At 44.1% G+C, this 14,917-nt stretch overlaps 1 protein-coding gene across 1 annotated transcript in view; it reads left to right on the forward strand.

The window, feature by feature from the left end:
• The first annotated feature begins 1,756 nt into the window (after nt 1–1,756).
• ephb3a (eph receptor B3a) overlaps nt 1,757–14,917 on the forward strand; it is a 29,702-nt gene continuing 16,541 nt past the window's right edge. Inside the window, exons 1-4 of the mRNA XM_023414802.2 lie at nt 1,757–2,274; nt 8,454–8,518; nt 10,650–11,322; nt 13,423–13,578. Coding sequence (XP_023270570.1) covers nt 2,211–2,274; nt 8,454–8,518; nt 10,650–11,322; nt 13,423–13,578 — 958 coding nt within the window. The 5' untranslated portion in view covers nt 1,757–2,210. The remainder of the gene's footprint in view (nt 2,275–8,453; nt 8,519–10,649; nt 11,323–13,422; nt 13,579–14,917) is intronic.

Genomic DNA, 14,917 nt, shown 5'->3' on the forward strand with positions numbered 1-14,917 from the left:
GGGGTGCTTAAGCAGTGGGAGTGGGGACACACAGACGGATGAATTAGCAGTGTGAAGGGGAGCCTTGTCCCTGAGCTGTGAGCTACTACCAGCCAGCACACACACAATCTCAGCTGGAGGGACAAAAGGCAGAGTGGGTCTGATGGAGAGGGACCTAAAAGGAGAGACTGTGGGACAGAGAGACTGCAAAAGGTCAAAGTATGGCATGAACTAATGAGGGCAGGCAGTCTGTCCAGACACTGCTTTGCACTGAAGACATCACTCTGATGGGTAGTAAACTGTATCGTCTTTCATAAACCTTCCCCACGGGAAACCTACTGTATGTTCCAGCAGCATCCCTGTGGGGCTCGGTGTGTCTGTGCTATGAGTATTGAGTTTTCAGTGGTATTACTGTAAGTCTGCTATAAGACTTTTATTGTGAAATTGATCAAATGGCTCTTACATTTTTTTTGCATGGCCTCCATCAGCATGATTCAGTTAATTAGACAAAGTAAACTCTGTGGATTTGCTTTTTGTAAAACCATCATGTGTAACTTAAATTACAAATGATTATTATGCAGGATCAGCCTCAAAGGCCAGTCAGTAACCCGCGGGAGGCGCTGTCTATGAATTTTTATCAAAGCTCGTATTGATGTTCTCCGCCAGTGCGACCACAGTCCATTTAATGCCAGAATTGATCGGTACTCAGCGGCGGTGAGCTCCAGTCCAGGTCGGTGTTACCTGCTGCCAGGACGAACAAACACTGCTTCAGTCTGCTGGCCAACCAACCAGCCGCTTCCTCCTCCTCTCTCCTCGTCCTCCTCCCACCTACTCCCTCTCATCCACCGCGCCCCCCCGCCAGCTGCGTCAAACCAAACATAAACATCCAGGAGAAAGCCGGTAGTCTGCCTGTTTTGACTTCAAAATAAAAGCATAACGTTTCTTTTTGTGTGTGTGTGCGTGTGTGTGTGTGTGTGTGTGTGTGTGTGTGTGTGTGAAAATAAATAACACTTGATTACTAATAGAGCTCATCACCCTAGTTAGTCAGTGATGTCAGACTTTTACTAGTGATGAAAAACAGCAGCTGTGACATCACTGATAGGGATGAGGTCATCATCAGTCAGAAAGCGAAATAGATGCTGTTTTCTTGTAGGTGTGACTCACCTGGCCCTTTAATAAACGTTTTAACGGAAGCAACGTTTCTTATATGATAGCAAACCTTGAATTATAGGCTATTCTAGTAGTTTAATTTTATCGAGAGAAAAAAAATGCCTTGTGGTTGGGTAAATTGGCTGTATTGTATTTAATATTGTTTGTTGGTGTATTAGTTCCCAGGATGTCACAAAAAGCAATCAATTAAAATAATAATTACAAACATTTTTATGAATAATTAATTCACATCAAGCATTAATAAGAATGGTCATTATACTGTAGAAGCAAAACAGTTGTGTTTACAGGTTATCTACTTTCTAAGTAAAAAGAAAAAATGAACAGATGGTTCGTATAGACAATATGCACAAAAACTACAACATAGTATAATACTAGCCTACATACAATAAGACGTAGAAGAAGAAGAAAAAGAGAGAAGAAGAAGAAGAAGAAGAAAAAGAGAGAAGAAGAAGAAGAAGAGAGAAGAGAAGAAGAAGAAAAAGCAGCAGCGTGCTATGAACTTGAAAATCTTGACCGGAAGCTTGAAGTTGATTGTGTCCGCTTTGACGCCGCCTGAGCTCCCAGCCCCCTCCGTGTCTCTGTCCCGGTCTTGCCATTCCGACGCACATCTCTCACAGAGGAGCAACAGCTACACGGAGTTGTTCAAAGTGGACTACACACCTCCCCTGCGGACAGAGGCCACTTCACGCCCGGGTTTTCATCCTGAGCTCGCGGAGGGGCAGCAGCCCAGAGATGCGCCCCTGGACAGAGGTTCGGTGTCGGTAAAGTCAGATAAAGAGAATGGGACTGAGGCAGGTCGCAGTGTAGAGCTCCTGTAGCAGGAATACCAGGACCTGATTGAATGCAAAATAAAGAAGCGCTCGGCTTTTCTTTTTTCTTTTTTTTTTTTTTTTCTTTTGAGGATTTCGGTAGAATGGGGCGGTGAGAGCCCCTCTCACAACTGAAGACATGCGAATTGGGAGGGGAACAAAAAGCTCAGCTGCGGGGCTCTGTGTTTGAGTCTCCATCCGTCCGAAGGGTCCAGTCTACACACCTTTATTCATGTTGCAAAAGCCTGTTTTATGACAATGGATTACTTGCTGTGGGTGTGCAGCCTCGTCGTCCCCGTGGTGCTGGCTGTGGAAGGTATGTCGTTTTGTGTTTTTATGACTACTTTTGTCTCCCGCAGATGAACAATGGACTGTTGTGGATGTATTAGAATTAGATGATAAAATCGCCTATTGTCCCCAAGAAAAATACCATTAGCAGAAGGAAAACCACATTTAGGGACAGAGAGGACACAGTGTTGATTTTTTTTTTTTTACTGAGAATTTAATCATGATGGGGTCAGTGCATCACGTCAGTTTAAATAGGCTTCCACATCAGTCATGCTGTTTCCATAGGTGGAATGAGATCTGTGAGCCACACTCCATTCATGTTTTGCCTGATTAAAGCCGTTAATAATAATCCGCTCTGTTAAATAGGCAACTGAGTATCAATTTGCTCTCTGATTGTAATCGTAATGTAATGTACACATGTATCAGCACGGCCCGTTCCCTCTGTGTGTGTGTGTGTGTGTGTGTGTGTGTGTGTGTGTGTGTGTGTGTGTGTGTGTGTGCGCGTGTGATGACATCCCAGTGTTTCCATTGCGGCTGAAGGACTGTCCCTGTTGCTATTGTCCCTGTTGTTGTCACACCCACAAGCTGAGTGAGGATGCCTACCTGCCCCCCCACCCTCCTCCTCCTCCTCCACCCCACCCCATGTTAGATTCACACCAAAGACAATCTGGAGAGCGAGGGTGTGGGGTGGGGGGGGTTGGGGTGGTGGTGGTGGCTCCCTCCTTGACTGTCACTGTAAAGTACAAATACTCTGACACCTCATATGATGCATGTCAAAGCATTTAAACGGGCTGCTGAGTTCAGGCACCAATCAGTGCTGTGGACACTTAAACACAGACCAGAGCAGATCAATCCCGGCCCCTGGAGCGCAACAGGGACACACATGTGAAATATATTAGATGACAAGTGTGAATTAAAGGTCAATGGCTTAACAAGTATGCACCAGTCCCCAAAGCTCTCTCCATGATCGAGGGAGTGTTGCTCCAGGGAGAAGCCCACCCTCGCCCAGCGCTGCTCCCCACCCAGCGATTCCTCTCTGAGCTGTAGCTACATTTCTCTGCCTTGCCTCCTTCTTTTCCCTCCCTTGTCCAATCTGCCTCTCCTGGACCGTGGCCAGCCTGATCCCTCATCAATTTTGGTGTCAGCAAGTAAATCAATGCAGCGGCAGCAGCACTCCAAGTCCCAGTGGGCTCTCACGGCGAGATGATCAGTCCCGTTTCCCCAACCTCGCCACTAACTGTTACTCAAAGCTCAGGGGTTAACTAATGTTTGTCCTCTGAGGATAAACATGAAGGGCAGATGATCGGATGGGTTTAAATGAGGGTGGAAAAGGGAGGCCTTTTTTTTTTTCAGCCAGTTACATGTCGTTTTTTCGCTGCTTGCTCAGTGGATTTCACCACATGGCTTGAATCTGAAATTTGTTTTTTCAGACTGGCAAGTGTTTGCGCATGGATGATGCAAGCTGGACTGCAACTTGAAGTGTGTGCTTATTTACAAAAGCTACAGTGATGACTTATCTCCAGTTCGCACCAACACACTGCAGTAAAAGCTTCAGCAATTGTGACATTTTTATGCTGTATTAATCCCATTTACAGTCAAGCATTTACTGTACTCTTATTTTAAAAGCTCATAAAGTAGATGGATGACCACTCTCAGAGAGCATTTTAAAAAACAGTCTGCATGATGTTTATGTGTGAATGCAAGAAAAACACAAAGCATCGACTTTTGAGATGATTTTCATTAACAGAGAGCTTCATTTACATTTTTTCCTGCTGTCTATACATTAGAATATAAACAAGAATAATGATTCGTTGACCTGTAAAAGCAGATGCAAGCAGGCCTGAAGAGAGATTGAATTAGGTCAGCTTGACTTGTTCAAAAACTGCTCATCAGTCGTCAAACTGAGCATCACATTCGACTGTTCTACGGAGAGAAACATGCACTCAAATACAAATGAACCCTTGCTTTGAATGAGCTCAGAGTTTTTTTTTAAGACAAAACCCCAGGTTCTTTTTACACATATTTATAGCCACACATTTGATCACGCTCGGATCACTGATGATGATGAGGATGTTTGGGTGTTAATATTTCATATGTTTGCTTGTTGGCAGCGAGTGTCAGTGTAGTACAAGGCGAGGCCTCCCTTTCATGATGCACCCGCTCTCACAAAGTGAATAAAACATTAGCATGTGTGAGCTCCCAAAGCGCACTGAGAATGCAGAGTTGTGTGGCATTTTGGCTCCAGCGGGCGATCAAAAAAAAAAAAAAAAAAAAACAGTAAATGCCACGGGTGGTGATGCTCTAAAGTTCCCACTGCAGCATTGTTTTCTTACCCCAGGGGCAGAATGACTCCACCGCTGCTGTAGTTTTATGAGAGAGGGGGGAGATTTCTGGATTTGAGTTATAGGAGCGAGGCAATCTCAGAGGCATTGTAAATTTAACAGGAAAGCGAGAGAACTGTGGAACAAATGGGATCTTTTTCAATCTTAACCGGTTTCTGAGATTTAGTGAGTTGACGATATCACACTTTGGTGGAGAGAGTCGTAGTCAAACGAAAACCTTTTTTTAATACTGAAATTTTAGTGTTCTTAAAGGCAACATGGGTCTGGACTCAGATGTTAAGCTTGAAGATACACAGTCATTCCCTCCCGCTGGCTCATTTAGTTTTTGTAAAAACACTATGTTTCTTTAAAATATTTTTAGAGAAATTTTCCTTCTCTTGCTCCACATGGAGGTCAAAGGTCAGGATGCAGGCTGGCACCTCTAGAGCCGCTGGGGATTCGGTATCTTGCTCAAGAATACTTCTGCAGGGTGAAATCCTGCAACCATCAGGCGCTTGAACCCAGCTTCTACAGATGTAGGATGGTCACCCCGCTGTCCCTGTATGTGCATTGTGTGAGGTGAAGCCTGTTTAAAGGAGCATCAGCTCAAAACCTGTGGTTAGCTGAGGCTGAGTGATTCTGTGTTGCCTCTGGGCACCGGGAGAGGTGAGGGACGGGGCGACGAACCAGATCAGACACCCAAGGGATGGGCTGGATCCATGGATCACCAGCAGCAAGTATGCCAGGAGTGTTCAGTCAGCTGTGTGCCACCGAGGGTAGAGTGTAGCCAAGCAAAGACAACAGCCGCTGATTTCCCTGATTAGTTCCTCCTCTCTGGCTCAAGTTGTGCTAATCAGTAAAACAACCTTGTTCACAGACGTATATTTGGGTTCGACAACCGAGGTTATTAACTGCTGTCACTCATGTCCTTATGCACACAAATGTAAAACGGAGATTGCTTTTATAAACGACTATCAGGACTTGCTTTTGTATTCAAAGCTCTGTCAGTTAATGCAGTTTTTTGGTGCATAAATAGCACTTATTAAATAAAATGCAGAAGTAAATGTAATTTCCATTGTTAACAAAGATGGAGGCAGCCACTTATTTTTTCCTTTTTAAATTAAACTACTTTATGCAGCTGTTAATTCCTGCCCACTTTTTCCTTTCTTAAAATACTGTTATCTGCACATAAAATATTTCTGTTTAAGGCTACAAATCACATGCTTAGTTAATGCAGGATTCCTGTTGCTCCCCATTAAGAAATGATAGCGTGACTATGAGTTTAAATGTGATGAGTTAATGCTTAATGGATCATCACTTAATTATTGTTAATTCAAATACTTAATGCACTAATATGCCACTAAATTAGCTGAGATGAAGTTACATTAAAAAGTACATTTCATGAATTTGATCAGCTTGAAATCATAAGTGTAGTTGCTCTACCGCGAATACGAAACTGGTAGTTATATGCAGACATGTTGCTGCATGACCCAACAGTCATCCATGGTAGTTGATGATCTGTCAAGCATTAGCCAACCACACAACCTCAGAGGGACACTTTAATGGTGAAAATCCTGCATTAATTTATGCGTTAAATCACCATGAATCATGTGCATAACTTAAAGGAAAAGTTAAACATTATATTTGCTTTCTTGCCAGAAGTTAGATGACAAGATCAACACCACTCTGATGTCTGTCGTCTAAATATAGAGCTGGAGCCAGTTAGCTTGGCGTAACATAAAGGCTGGAAACAGGGGGAAGCAGCTAGCCTTCCTCCGTCTGAAAGGAACAAATACTGCTCCCAGCACTTCTACATATAGGCTAACTTATTAACACTTCTTACTTTGTTAATTTGTACAAAAATCTAAATCTAAACACGTCAAGCAGCCACTTTATACAGCCATCAGCCAGCTAACGTAGCTTAGCATACAGACGGGAAACATGCGGAAAAAGCTAGCATGGCTCTGTCCAAAGGAAAGAAAATACCATCGACTGTAAAGGTCATTTATTAATGTCAGATCTTGTTTGTTTAATTTGTACAAAAACTGAAGTGTAAAACTAACAAATTGCCATTTTACGTGTTTTTCCATTTTGGATTTTGTATGGATAAAAATGAGATATACCATTTTAAGTAGTGATTGTTAGAGTTGCTTGGAGGCAGATTTTGTTCTCTTCAGACACAGACAGGCTAGCGGTTTCCCCCTCTTTCTAGTCTTTACCATATAAGCTCAGGACAAGAGGGTGAATAAGTCCCACAATGTCAAAGTATGTGCTATTATAAAGAGTTATGAAATTTTGGATCAGCCTCTGACCATGATGGACCATGGTCAGCCAAACCCGCCATTATTATGAAGGGGAACATTGCATATGTAGTTTATCATTGCACATCAAATACCGCTTGTCAACTCCTGCTCCCATTTACACGCACAGTCAAGCTAATTTGCACAGGGACTAAGAACAAAAGGAAGTATTACCGCTTGCTTTTGGTCTGATCTATAAATGCAGTGTGAATGTGACCACATGAAGCACTCAAAAGACCATTTAGTTCATATATGATTGCTGCCTTTTTACTGTCTTTGGTTGGCTTCTCTTGCCTCTCCATGGTACACAGTAGAAAACCACAGACGTAATCTATCCTGTTGGATACAGATCACTATTCATTATCTCTCATCCTCTGAAAAGAAGAAAAGCCATTGTGGTTTCTCTAATGAACACAGAGCACAGACTGTAAACACTGCACATAACTCTAGCTCAGCAGCTACAGATGGACCAGTGATCTACTCACTCAATCAAACAACTTTTATTATTGACACACTACAGCCAAGGACACGCTTTTCCTGTAACTGCACTGTTTTAAGTCTTTAAAGCAAAACACCGACCATCAACATTGTGGGACCAGAACAAAGCCATGTGTCTTGGAAAGAGTGCTACTGCTGCTCTACACAGGGCATGCTATTTGTTTACCCTCTCACACCGTCCTTTAGCGCCGTTATCAACGACGTGTGAGCAAATGGTGCACAGCAGGCGTTGTGTCATTGAGTCTCCATGAAGAAAGTGTAATTGTTTCAGTAATTATGTGCGAACAACAACGGAGCAAGGAGAGCCAAATGCGTCCGCAGATGTATATTGAAAACCCAGCGAGGAGTCGCTTCTTCTTCTGAGGTGCAATGAGCTCACTGGACCACCAGTCAGGTGACAGCTGATTGACAGCCTGACACAACAATGCTCATTGATCCTGCTGTTTATTCTCAGCCTCTCCTCTGATTGTCTGCCCCGCTCTCACCTCCCTGCAAAGTCATAAAAAAAAAAGAAAGCTAGGCGAAGGAAACATTGCTCAGATCACCTGTTAACTCAGATTTGACAATGCTCAGTCAAAAGGCGTCACATTTCTGGCGCTGCCGGGTGTTTTTTGGGTGAAAGCCTGCCCCAAAATGTGTAATATTAAATTTCCTTGTGCTTATATGACCTGTCTGAACTGGTGCTTGCTAATGGAATATTTCCCACTGAAGGCATTTTTGGAAGAGGCTTTGTTCTTAGTTCCACAAATGAATATTGAAAGAAGTGCACTTGCGAGTGTCAGGCACACGCACGCACGCACACACACACACACACACACACACACACACACACACACGCACACACACACACACACACAGAAAGCCTTAATTAGGCGGCATCACAAGTATGCCATGATTGTCAGTGCTTTCAAAAACTGAGTGCAAGTGGGCGGAGGTTATGAAAGAGAAAGAGAGGAAGTCTTACCTGCATCCTTTGTTGAGCAGAGAAAACTTGTGTGTGGTCTTAAATGCTGTGCAATGATTTGGTTTTTCTTCCTCACACCATTTAATTCAGTTTTGTCAACCTTCCTCCTACTCTTAATTTGCAGAAACCCTTATGGACAGTCGGTGGGCAACCACAGAGCTGGCTTGGACCACGTTCCCAGAGAGTGGGGTGAGTTAGTTTGTGTGCATGTGTTTAGCTTGTTTTGTGTTCCTGTTTTTTTTCTTCTTTTAACAACATTTGTTCCATTTGCTTGTTAATAGAGCCCAGTCTGCCTTGAACAGCACACCTCCTACTGTTTTATATCTTTGTTTTTGCAGTGTATGTTTGCTTTCTTGGATACTAAAAAGCAAATGAGAACCACACCGTTTGACATTGTGTGGAGATTTTTTGTATTTAGAGAAAGTAAATGTAAATGTAAAAGATTAGAAAAGCTGCATAGAATATGTGCATATTGTTCTTTAAACAAACAGACGCACAGATACACAAAGTAAATCCCCACAGTGTGTCAGGACTATAAGGTAGGCTCTACCTTGCATGTTTCCCCAGGATAGAGAGCCTGATAATTGAAAGCATGTGTCTGTGTCTTTTATAATATGGGCCCAAGAGCGCATTACAGGCAGAAAATTAAGGTTTTCAGTTGATACCCCCTATAGGAACGGTGAGAAAATAAAACAACATGAATTTGACCCCAGGGCTAACAGCCTGACAGACCTCCCCCACTCCCGGCCAGTGTAATTTGTCTTCGCTACGTGAGCGCAAAGTCAGTCAATGGAAATGGTGGGTTTCCATGGAAACGATGGTCGGCAGCCCCGGCTCCTTCCTTTTTCCCTACAAGGGCCGGCTCTGAATGTCCTAGCATCCATGAAGTCATATGTCACGACTGGCGAGGCAGCCCCTCTCCTCAAGCCTGACAAGCCCATACGTTTGGGGGCCAGCAATTATCATATTTGTCAGGTAGTGCATCAACGTGTTGCTGGTGATTTACGACGTCTAATGCTGACTCTTGGGCTCATCGTTTGGGAATAAATTGCACAGGAGCTCAGAGACGTGAAATGAGTTATGCATTATTTTCTTCCAGTTGAAATAATCAATTTCTGGGAAGCTCATTTGTTATGGAAACGAAGCATTCAGTCCAAGGGGGAATTAGGAAAAAAAATCAAGATTGACTTTTTCGCAAGGTTATTTCCTAATGGACTAAATTTATTGACCAATGAAGCCATTTATCATAGACTGTAATGTTAGTTACCAGATACGAAGACCAGTGCTACCAACAGATAAAACAATGGGTCCGATTTTTAATGTCGACTCACAGACAGGAATCATGTCCACGTCATGTTAGTCTTTAAATAGCTACTGTCAAAGCTACATGATGTAGAAATATATTAGTAACAACAACTGCAAATGCCCACCTTCAGGCTACATGTGTAGGCATTGGACAATATATATATTGTCCATTTATTTAACAAATTTTGCATAACTTGAAGTGGTCAGGAGGGCTGCCACGGTGCAATCACACTGGCAGCATTGCATTTAGATGGCCATTTTAATAAATAACTCACTGTTGGGGGATGTTTCCATTTAAAACGTACAGTTTGATACTCTCATCTCTCTCAGCACAAATAAGAAATTCATATGTTATAGAAACTAAATCTCTTCTTGAGGCTGTTGTGATTGCACTGCAGCAGTTGTACTGTAGATGTGAGCGCCGGCCGTGGTTCGTTTCATAGCTACTGTAACAAACTGCAGACTTTGGTAAAGTCCTCGGCGAAGTGCACACACGTGAGCAGCATCAGAAGTGTTCGTCAAACAGGCGTAATGCGTGAAATGTGTTTTAATGGGAAAATGTTTTCTATTAATAGTCTGTAATGATTTGAATTTTCTGAATGATTCATGCAATTAGAAGCATTTTAGCTGCAGATTATTCCTCGCAGGGCACGAGTACACAAGACACTGTGGGAATGTGTTGCCGTGTGCATGTGCTGCATTTTGATATTCTCTGTTTTCAGTGTCCTCTATGCTTGAATGGTTTGCATTAGGACGCACTGCATTTAACATTACTCAATACTAATTAACAACACATTGGATAAGTGAGTTTATGCTGTAGCTCAGTAGCTTTTGGATGACAAATAGAATTGTTGTTGCATTAGGAAAAAGCATTAAATAATTCAGTTTAAATTAGTTCAATTTTGTCTCACTTATTCTTAAACCTACTCTATTCTTCTGTCCATTTTGTCTTAATCAGTGGTCGATCCCTGCTGCCGTCTCTTCCTTTGTCACAGTGTCTCTGTTATTTCCACAGTGGGAGGAGGTGAGTGGCTACGATGACTCCATGAGCCCAATCAGAACCTACCAGGTGTGTAATGTCAGACAGCCCAACCAGAACAACTGGCTGAGGACGGACTTTATCCCCCGGAAGGGAGTGTTGCGCGTGTACGTGGAGCTCAAGTTCTCTGTCCGTGACTGCGCCAGCATCCCCAACATCCCCGGCTCCTGCAAAGAGACCTTTAATCTGTTTTACTATGAGTCAGAGGGGGACACAGCCACAGACACCAGCCCTTTGTGGAGGGAGAACCCCTATGTGAAGGTGGATACTATTGCCCCGGATGAGAGTTTCTCTCTGCTGGAGGCAGGCAGGATCAACACCAAAGTGCGCAGCTTTGGCCCCCTCTCCAAGGCCGGCTTCTACCTGGCGTTCCAGGACCTGGGCGCCTGCATGTCTCTCATCTCAGTCAGGGTTTTCTTCAAGAAGTGCTCCACCACCATCGCTAATTTCGCCGTCTTCCCTGAGACTGCCACTGGGGCTGAAGCCACTTCCTTAGTGATCGCTCCGGGGGCCTGTGTGACCAATGCCATGGAGGTGTCCGTCCCTCTGAAGCTGTACTGCAACGGGGACGGCGAGTGGATGGTTCCTGTGGGTTCCTGCACCTGCGTCGCTGGCTTTGAACCTTCTGCAGACAGCACTCAGTGCCAGGGTATGTGTATTTAACAGACATTTGGACTTTTATTTAACCAAACCTTCTTTATATGCTCAGTGCAAGTCACCTCAGTCTGTGCCCTCTTCTCTGCATTTATTGTGTGGCTCCTGAAAGGGGGTGAAGGAGGGTGGAGGAGAGTATGAATTAATGAGGTGTTGCAGAGAGGAGCAGCATACAAATATTGTGAGAGCAGGACAGGGGGAAGAGAAAGATAGCGGGAAGGCACAAAATAGAAAGAGCCAATAGATTTGTGTGAGGAAAATGCAGATAATAGAAGAGAAAGGCGTTGGATGTCCAGAGAAGAGAGATATTAAGAGAGATAGTGTGAGTTAAGAGGTGTGAATTGCCAAAGATAGGACGGGAACAGCAGCCAAAGGAGGAGAATGAAAAGGGAGGGCGGAGGGGGGTTACAGGAAGTCAAAGACAGACAAGCGAAGCCTCCTCTCACCTGGGCGTGAGAAATAGTGTCTAACATGCGCTAGAGAGCTCATTCGTTGCCATTTGGCGGCTCAAGGTTAAAAGCTTGCCGCCAATGCCTGATAAAAAACTCTCTAGGGCTTCAGCCAGCGGTTGCGATGAGGAAGTGTAATTTCCTCTGCGGCCTCCCGTTAGTTAATCTACAGGCGGCCGCGCTCATTAACACCATTCAGACCAACGTGAGCCAACACTGCCACGCTAACATTAATCACTCAGACATTTCATTTCTTACCTCAGTCTGGCCGCTCGCTCGCCCGCTCGCTCGCTCGCTTTCTCACTTGCTCGCAGCCAAACACTGCATGAGATAGAGAGAAGGCGAAGAAGAAGAGGAAGAAAGGAGAGGAGAGACAATAGAGGGGGAAAGGAAAACATTAGTGTATCAAAAACAGGAAAATCATTGTGCCCTCCAAAGAGGTTAATGGATTGAAGCAAGACAGTGGGGTGATTCAACACCCCCTTGAAAAGACGCAAGGAAAACAAACAAATAAAATAAAATAATGATACACTGTGTAATAGGAGAAAAATAAATCAGATCAGAGTGTGTAGAGCCTAAAGGTCTCGGTGAATTATGAGAGGAGAGAGAAAAAAAAAAAAGCACATTTTCATCTCATCTTCTTTGGCTTTTTATTGCTTGGTTTTAGAGCTACAGTGTGGGGCCATTAGCTGTGCTGATTTTCCTAAAAGTGCCATTGTTGGGAATTAGGGTGGAACTTGAGTTCAAACTGAAAGACCACTTAGCCTAACTAGTTAATCACACTCTCTCTCTCACTGGCTGGCTTTTATGAGCCCTCACGCTGACAGGACAGATGTTTGCCAGAGACCCCACTTTTACACCACCAGTCAGGAATGTGGGAAACAGTAAAACGTGGGGCTCTGGAGGCTGATATATCCAGACCTTTAGCTGCTAATCCCCTTTATCTGAATCCTCCTTTAGTCTAGGCTTATGCTGGTTTATCCTTAAGACTCGATATCAGCCAACCTTCAGCGTGACACTTTGGAATTCAAATTAAAGGCTTGGACACATCATCTTTGTATATTTTTCTAATAACTCTGCTCAGCTAATTTATGTCGAGTCTGATGTCCCTTCATTTGCATTGATTTATGAGCTTATTATGGAGCTGTTCTGCATGCATGTGGAGGACTTGTTTGTATTCAGTGGTGTGGTTTGGAGAGCTGAGGACTGAACAGACGTTGATTGATGGGTTTAGGGTGTATCCCTTTTCTAAGAAGCATTCTCCGTCCCTGTTTGTCTGACAACAGCAATCTCCTGTCAGTAGTCTATCTTCATCTTTATCCTCCTTTTCCTCTTCTTCAACATGAAACTTTGCTGTCATCCCGACTCTTTTTGGGGAGATTAATGTCACCTGGTGAAGAGAGTCAGAACGAAAGAGCAGATGCAAATGTACAGATAAGACCTCATGCTTATGTGTACACCACTCCTCACATACGTATCAGCATTTTCTCCATAAATATTGAGCTTTGCAGGTACTTCACAGGCACCGCTTTTCTTCTGTGACAGATGTGACACCCGCTTGTCTTTTAGATAAGTGACAGCAAAGTGTCTTTTTTTTTTTTTTTTCTTTCTCATTGTCTTCTGTATTTTCTCTGTCGCCCATTCAGCTTGCGCCCCCGGAAACTTCAAATCTAAATTCGGGGAGGGATCCTGCGCTCCCTGCCCGTCCAACAGTCGCACCAGTGCGCGAGGAACCAATATTTGTTCCTGCCAGAATGGCTTCTACCGTGCTGACAGCGACCCTCCTGACTCTGCCTGCACCAGTAAGTCATCCTCCGCTGCACTGACCAAAAAAAAAAAAAAGAAAGAAAGTCAGAGGACTTGAGTGAGTCAGGTTGTATCAGTCATTTAGTCCAAAATTAAAATGAAATCATCAGCATACTGTATATCTTTGGTCTTTATTTGAACTCAAGAATGTCATTCCCCAGCAGAAGAACTTATCATTATAGTTCTTATTGTTTAATTTTCTGCCGTCATGAGGCCCTCTACACTGGTGTTCAATTGAGTGTGAATTTTGACTGTGATGGTACTGTGATTTGATTATTTTACAATTAATTTACACTTCACAGTAACATTTATTGTAATATCTGTTTGAACAGGCAATAAAATAGTTTGTAGCAGCTCTATGGTTCCAGTGTACACACAGGCAGGTAACCAGTTGGGATGCAAACTGTTGCTTTTTGCCCAAAAATTAGCTTTTCAGTTGAAGAATCACTTTCTATTTTCTTAGACAAAAAGAGAAGAGAATTTTTTCTGTTCAGCTTTATGAGAAATGACAAATCTGCAGCTGCCTGTCAACAGTTCACCTGGAAAATGTGCGTTTGGTGGTAACTGGTCTGGTCTGGTGCTGACTGCAGCGTCCATGCTCCTTCTGCATGCACAGGCCTCTGAGAGGAGTCCAGCAGTCGCGCTGATAGAGAGGGACATGTGCTGCCTTGACCGTGTAAAATCACCCCCCAGGGGGCTTTCGCCACGTTAAGTGACACACATGGCCCACAACTGTCTTCCCCAGATCCTCGTCACAGGAACACTGTGAACTCTGACATTGACCAGTGCACACAGACAGGCGGACAGGGACACCGCAGACTAAACACACACACACACACACACAAACACACACACACACACACACACCAAAAAACAGGCCTGACAGTTCTGTCCCTGCGGTCTGTCAGAGCTTGTGCCAGGCAGCCTGCGCTTTGTGTTGGTGGTGGTGTGTTGCACAAGAAAGGCTCGGCCAGTCAATGGCCGGCAGCTTGGACTCAGCGTGTGTTTAAGATGGGTGTCCAATTAGAAGAGCCTCCACTCTGAACTGTGTCTGCCTAATTAGAAAGGACAGGGTGAGTGAAATGTGGTTCACGGCGAGCCGGCTGAGGAGATGTGGACAGGACGTTTCGGCTGATGGCCCTGAAACCCCCCCCCCCCCCCCCCCCCCGTCTCTGCTTTGAGACAGGTTAGACTTTCTCTGGCTGGAAGCTTAGAGGGAGAGCCCCTCTCTCTTCTCTGGCTGTAATAGGATGAAAAGCACATTCGCCGAACCAATCTTTGTTGCCTCCCTCTGCGGTTATCATACTTTATCCAGGTTTCAAATACTCTTCACTC

Source organism: Seriola lalandi, unplaced genomic scaffold, assembly GCF_002814215.2.
Source record: "Seriola lalandi dorsalis isolate HSWRI2012SDOR001 ecotype SW California unplaced genomic scaffold, Sedor1 jcf7180002054542, whole genome shotgun sequence".
NCBI lineage: Eukaryota > Metazoa > Chordata > Actinopteri > Carangiformes > Carangidae > Seriola > Seriola lalandi.